The sequence below is a fragment of the Pundamilia nyererei genome, unplaced genomic scaffold, assembly GCF_000239375.1.
Source record: "Pundamilia nyererei isolate P.nyererei 1_Seehausen unplaced genomic scaffold, PunNye1.0 scaffold00033, whole genome shotgun sequence".
Taxonomy (NCBI): domain Eukaryota; kingdom Metazoa; phylum Chordata; class Actinopteri; order Cichliformes; family Cichlidae; genus Pundamilia; species Pundamilia nyererei.
This window is the reverse complement of record NW_005187434.1, coordinates 2,559,274-2,565,700: the sequence shown is the minus strand read 5'-3', so window position 1 is coordinate 2,565,700 and position 6,427 is coordinate 2,559,274. Positions and strand designations below refer to the sequence as shown.

Below are 6,427 nucleotides of genomic sequence, written 5' to 3'. Positions count from 1 at the left end.
CAGCCAGGCGACGAAGACTGTCCCAATTCGTCGACTCCTTCAAATGCGGCCGACAAATGTGTCCTTCATTTCCCCGAATTTGAAGGATGGGTCGGGTGTGTCCTTCGTGGCCCACCATATCCCAGAATTCATAGCGCGGCCCAGCCAAATTTCAGCTGCCAACAATGGCGGCCGCTACTGAGTTTTAAAATTAATGTTGTTAATCTTTCTGGGTCACAAAATAAACATTTAACATATTTTCACCGTCGAGAATTTATGCAAGTGTCTTGTTATATTTTAGATAGCAAGGAGCAGACGGCCGAGTTTATTAAACTCCACCGACACAGCAGTGACCCAAATCTGAAGGCTAGACCGTCCCATTTCACAGCCTCACACTCCCGGCCTTCTCAGCCTTCGAAGGCCGGGTCCTACTGAAGGATGCAGCCGACGTTTTGGAACACAGCTGACATCTACTGACATCTAGTGTGGATATTTTACGTACTGTACCTTTAAGTGATAGTATGAATTTTTGGAGGCTCTGTAAAAAGGCAGCTTACTTTCCCCAAGTTTTTGTTTTGTTTGTTGTACTTTTTGAATGAGGCTTTTATTTTAGCTCTCAAAAGTAACGCGTGTTTATAATGTAAAGTGAGGAAAAACTGTTTTTTGACTAAAATACACTGAAGTTATTCAGTTCTTCAAATTTCTGACCAATATTTTTAGGTGATTTAAATCCACAATTTCACAAAAGTTACTTTGAAACTTTATTTTAAATCTGGGGACATTACACCCTTAATGACAGGCCGTATTATGGAGTGCTATCTTTATATATTTTATAGCCCAACTCTGTTCTGTGTTAAAATATTTTGAGGAATGCAGACATCATGGTTTGGATCCTTGCATAGTTTCTCCTCTAAAGAAGTTCAGAAATAGTTCACATTCCCAAAAAGGTTTTTGTTGAAACTGCTACAGCTGTGTAACTGTAGGATAAATGATGACACAGAAGTGTTTGAGCTGATTCTGATCTAAGTAAGATATCTCCTTTGAAGCTTTCAGAAGATGCTTTATTATTTTAACAGTCATGGTTACAGATTTCACTCAGATTTCATTATACAGTGCTGCAGTGGTATAACAGGTTAAAGGTAACAGACAGTAGCAGTAACATTTGTGCTGCATGAATGAATACGATTTTGATGAGTCATTTTCCCGGTTTAGCCTTTGCCTGGATGGACCTTTTACGCTGATGCATTTGGGGCCGAGCTGGGGGGAGAGGTTTGTGGCTCTGGCAGGCTCTGTTTCCTAATAAAGAAAGAACTGGGTCTTTAGGAGGAAATCGAGAGCACTCACACTTAAAGGAGCTCAGTGTCTCTGATTTGGCACGTGGGCCAATCACGACAGGAGGACAGGTTTTAGGGATGATGGTGGTCATGGTCCGAGTCAGGACCCTTCCTCTTCTGGACCCCATAGAAGGAGCTGGTGAAGGTTTCTGCTTCTTGTCTGGACTTTTGCTCTCCTGTTCTTTGGACTGTGCCTGTTGCTGACTGTTGGCCTGCCAGCTTTGCATCTTAGACTCCAAGTCTTTCAGAGCCTGGTCAGTGTAGGCCTGCAGTTCAGTGCGCACCCCTGAAATCTGAACTTGAAACTCATCCTTTAAGGCCTTTGTTCTGGCCTCGAGCTTTTCCTCAAACGTTGTACACATCTCCTCCTTCAGACAGATCTCATTTTTGCGCTCATGTTTCAACACTTGTTTTCCCTCTTCACCACTCACCTCCTCACCATCAGCTTCGACGCTCACCTGTGCGAGCTCCATTTCTTTGACTTTTTGCACTAGCTCCAGTATGCTGCTCTTTGGGAGTCGCACACCCACTTGTGATCTGATCTGGTTACGTACCTGTTGGAAAACAGACTGCATCTTTCCTTGCGACTCCTTTTCTGCAGGTGCATTGTCCTCCAAACACTTATCATCTGGATTGAGAGAACAGGCATGCTCCTCTGCTGCAGCAGCATTGTTCTGTGGTTGCTCCTGTTGCTCCTGTTGTTCACTGTTCACCAGTATTTCTGGATTTTTCTCAGAGAAAGAATCACTCATTGTTATTTTCAGGCTTGTCCGCCTCCTTTGAACTGAGCTACTATAATAATTCGAGGAGCGCAACTCGGTTGAACAGCACATACTCTACCCCTCCCATGTCACACTATTAAATCATGCAATAGTAGTAGTTGTGTAATGCAGCTACAATTATTTGATCACGCGTGTTATGTTCCTTGGTCTGCATGTGTGTCGCTGCATCCCTTGACAACATTAAGCCTCTTGGTAACAGCATGAAAAACAACGATCTTTGGGGACAGCTGGAACACTGAGGGCTGGCTTTGAGTTTCTCATTAGTGATTAGTGAGCCGTTACTGGAAAATAGAGCTTCAACAGATGACTAACAAATCTGCTGTTTGACAGACGATTAGACTAGATATGTTCCTCTGTGAAATACACGAGGATGACATGCATTTAATTATAGTGCTTGTGTGCACATCTGTGTACTATACACACTCTGAATGTAGCTTTTTTGCATTGACAGGTTGCTCTTTGCTTCTTTGGGCCATTTAGTTGATGTTTAGTGCAGAGAAACCTCAGCTGTGCTTTTTGTGCTCGGGGTCACAGGCTCAACAGCTCATCTGGATGCAGTCCAGGATTTAGGGATAACTGACAGGATCTATCATACATGCACCGCATTTGTAGTTCTTTCAGCAGGATCCTTTAGATTTGATGCAGGATACTTGAATGTGTTTGGTTCTGCCTTTAAGAGCTGTTTTGTCTGCTCTTCACACTGAGGCCCGTCGATTTGTATCATATGGAGTCTTTAATCTCATTAAAACATCCTCTATTTTTTCATTATCTTTTCTTTTCTTTTGTGATGAACATTGTCGTATAATAAACTTGCACAGTCTGACTCATTCCTATGCAGGTCCCATTTGCTCTGAGATCATTTGCACCTTCTGTGAAAACATTACATTGAGTTTGGGTCAATTTGATTTTTAATGATAATGAAATAGTTTTAAGATCAGTAGAAAACTGCACGTGAAGGAGGATGATTGATGGGATGGGGGGTTGAGGGTATTTTCAAGCACATGAGGGTTCACTCAGCATAAACCCTTTGAGCCAATGAGAGTTCGGGATGCGTGAGCCTCCTCTTGCCGCTAAACATTAACATATGTTCCTAGGTCCTTCTTGTCCTAAAAAAATGCAGTTGTAATTCAAAACCTGTGTGGACAATTCGTTTTTGTGTTTCCTTTTTTGAAGAATAATGTTTGGATGCAAAAACGCATTCTCATACAGAGCAACTCACAACACAAGCAAAATTACATTTTCTGCATATCTCTGGATGGGTCTAGCCGTCGTCTCTCATACTGAGCAGCATCAGTCAGTGAATAAGATGATACTGAGTTTTGTTTTTGTTTCTTTTAATGACATCTTTAAAGTTTTGAAGGGATTTTTCCCCCAAGTAATCATTGCATAACAGCAAAAGTGCGCAAAGCATCAGCACGCTCTCCTCCTCCAATCTCTCCACCCCATTGGTGGGAGTGGGTTTAAACACTTCCTGCCCGGCTTTTAAATTCAGACGTTCGCCACAGATTTCATTCGGACTGTCAGGTCTCATCACCTCCAGCAAAGATGGTGAGTTGCTCTTCGCTGATGAATCCTCTCAAATGGCTTCTTTCTCCTATCTCAGGTCGCTCTGAGAATTTGTGTTTGCATGGAGATAATATTGGTTATGCCAAAAAAGCAGTTCTTTTTCTGTAAGTAGTAAGTTTTGGTGTGTTACTTTTAATTGCAGACAACATACACAGACAAAGGCGAGAAGGTAAATGACTGATTCGTGTGTGCACTGCAGAGATGATTTAATCATTGACTGCAAGCTGGTTTTGGTATTATTAGATTTTTTTTTAAACTTGCATATGTGACTGATTTTTGTTATTTCTTTTTGTCTTCAGCATGAGCAGGGCAGATTCCTCTGCTTTGATCACTTAACATTCTGGGTTGGAAATGCAAAGCAGGTAAGTTAGTTCCAGCTTTCTACTTTTCTTTTAGCTGTTTTATTGGTCATTCAAAGGGGTGGAGGGAACGCAGCACACAGAACACCAGACCACATACTCATTTTCCCACCTCCCAGAACCCCTGCTGCACAAACACCATCAAAATTCGTCACCAGGAGATGGCGCTAAAGCCAGTCTGCTGCAAACATGCCCAGTTTCAGCAGACTGTGAATCGGTTCCCTCTTTGCTCACGTTTTTGTTTGTCTCCAACAGGCTGCATCGTATTACTGCAACAAGCTTGGATTTGAGCCTGTGGCTTACCAAGGTTTGGAGACGGGCAGTCGTGAAGTGGTGTCACATGTAGTCAAACAAGGCAAGGTAAAGAGCACTCAGTGCCCGCAGCCCACAAGAGGGGAAATCAGTTTAAAGCACCTAAAAATGTTTTCTTACAATGTGTAGATTTGTTGAGTGATGTTAATTGTAACAAAATACACCTAGACTCAAGTGAAAGCTAAAGATGCACAGAGGCAGGAGTTTAATCATGTCGATGTGTTCACTCTGTATTTCACAGATCATTTACGTGTTCTCATCTGCCCTCAATCCTGGAAACAAAGGTACAGCACTGATAAGGAGCTGGGTTCCTGTAGTGGTCACAATTACTTTTGACTTTAACAGGTTCATTTGTAACATGTCTACACTTCTGTTACATTTTTAGATATATATACTACTATACTATTTTGTGCATTCTTTCTTTTGCCAGACTTTTTGCAGTTCCATGTCTATGAAATATATTTAGACTAGTCTGTGGTAAGAATATCGGTGCCATGACTGACCCCTATGATCGATTTGAATAAGCAAGGAAAGAAGAAATTGTTGAAAACATATTATCTTGATATGCTTTGGTGAAAGTCCCACTCAAAACAATCCCTTTTAGTACACATTCATTATAAATCACAAAAATGTAAAAGAGTTTTAAGAAACCTGTGAATCATATGTTCATTTAAGCTGAAGAAAATGTCTGTTCTTGTCATGTTTTCAGAGATGGGGGATCATTTGGTTAAGCATGGGGACGGAGTGAAGGACATTGCATTTACAGTGGAGGACTGTGACTTTCTCGTGCAGGTAATGGTTCAGCTTTTATTTTACAGATGCATCATGTTAGTAACTGAAAAAGCTATTGCTTCCATAATTAACATTATTTCCCAAACAGAAAGCCCGGGCGCGAGGGGCAGTCATTATAAAGGAACCCTACACTCTGGAGGACAAATATGGTAAAGTCAGGCTGGCTGTGCTGCAAACTGTAAGTGTTGTATATTTATAGTGAATATTTTATATACCATGATTCAGGGATTTATGAAAAAAGTTGGAAACATCAGAAAATCCAGGATTTTGGATTTGCTTTTGTTTCCTTCAGTATGGTGACACCACTCACACATTTGTGGAGAGGACAGGATACAGTGGATTGTTTCTGCCTGGGTTCCATCCTCCTCTGTTCAAGGACCCCTTACTCGACAAACTGTGAGTAAACAGAAATTATTCCGGATGTGATGTTTTTGTAAACTGATAATGTGTATTTCTGTCTGAATCACAGCTGACTGAATTATTTGTTTGTTTTTCCCCTCCGTGCAGCCCAAGTGGAAACCTGGACTTTATCGATCACGTTGTAGGAAACCAACCAGATGATGAGATGGTTTCAGCGGTGGAATGGTGAGGACTTGCAGCTAGTTCTTGTAGAGAGTGTGAAATAGCAATGTACCATATAAATACAACTAAAAGCCTCCGTGTTGGGACGAAAAAAACTGCAGAAGATGTAGGGAGGCTTGAATATTTCCTAGAATATTTCCTTGTTTTTAGTTGGTTAGGTTTAGAAAAAGATTGTGCTTCGGGTTAAAATATGCCCCGTCAGTTATCCACATCTAAGAGGGTTTGTCGAGCAAAAATCCTCGAAGGCCAACTTTTGCCATGTGTTCTGCAGAAACACAAGCCAGAGGGTGAATGAGGGGCGGAGTTAAAGGGTGTCTGATTCTTACATAACTCAGTTTTTTTGGCATGACTTGGGATCAGCATGACTTTGCATTAAGTGGGCTTTCCACATCTGGATCTTGTTTTTGTTTTTTTTTGTTTTTTTACTGCATTGTTGGAAGTAAGGCAGTTCTCTAAATGAGCAAGCTCATTGGTTTAACCTCTGAAGAGGCGTGTTACACTGGCTGGCGGTTTTCAGATGTGAAGAACCAATTTTTTTCTGGCTCATAAAAATGTCAGTCACTGATGTTTTTACAGGCCAAAAATGTAACCCCTCAAATTTAGTTAATGTGGTGTCTGTGGTGTATGAAGCCCAGGGTATCACTATAAATGTAAATTGCATTAATATGTACATTGCTTTTGCAGCTCTGGTTCTTTTAATATAATATATGAGGCTATATTT

The 6,427-nt window shown here is 41.2% G+C and overlaps 1 protein-coding gene across 1 annotated transcript in view; it reads left to right on the top strand.

Annotated features, from left to right (window-relative positions):
• Positions 1–3,590: 3,590 nt before the first annotated feature.
• hpdb (4-hydroxyphenylpyruvate dioxygenase b) overlaps positions 3,591–6,427 on the top strand; it is a 4,876-nt gene continuing 2,039 nt past the window's right edge. The window contains exons 1-9 of the mRNA XM_005729507.2: positions 3,591–3,643; positions 3,804–3,830; positions 3,961–4,023; positions 4,276–4,380; positions 4,574–4,616; positions 5,042–5,124; positions 5,213–5,302; positions 5,417–5,520; positions 5,632–5,709. Of these exons, the coding sequence (XP_005729564.1) occupies positions 3,641–3,643; positions 3,804–3,830; positions 3,961–4,023; positions 4,276–4,380; positions 4,574–4,616; positions 5,042–5,124; positions 5,213–5,302; positions 5,417–5,520; positions 5,632–5,709 (596 nt within the window). The 5' untranslated portion in view covers positions 3,591–3,640. The remainder of the gene's footprint in view (positions 3,644–3,803; positions 3,831–3,960; positions 4,024–4,275; positions 4,381–4,573; positions 4,617–5,041; positions 5,125–5,212; positions 5,303–5,416; positions 5,521–5,631; positions 5,710–6,427) is intronic.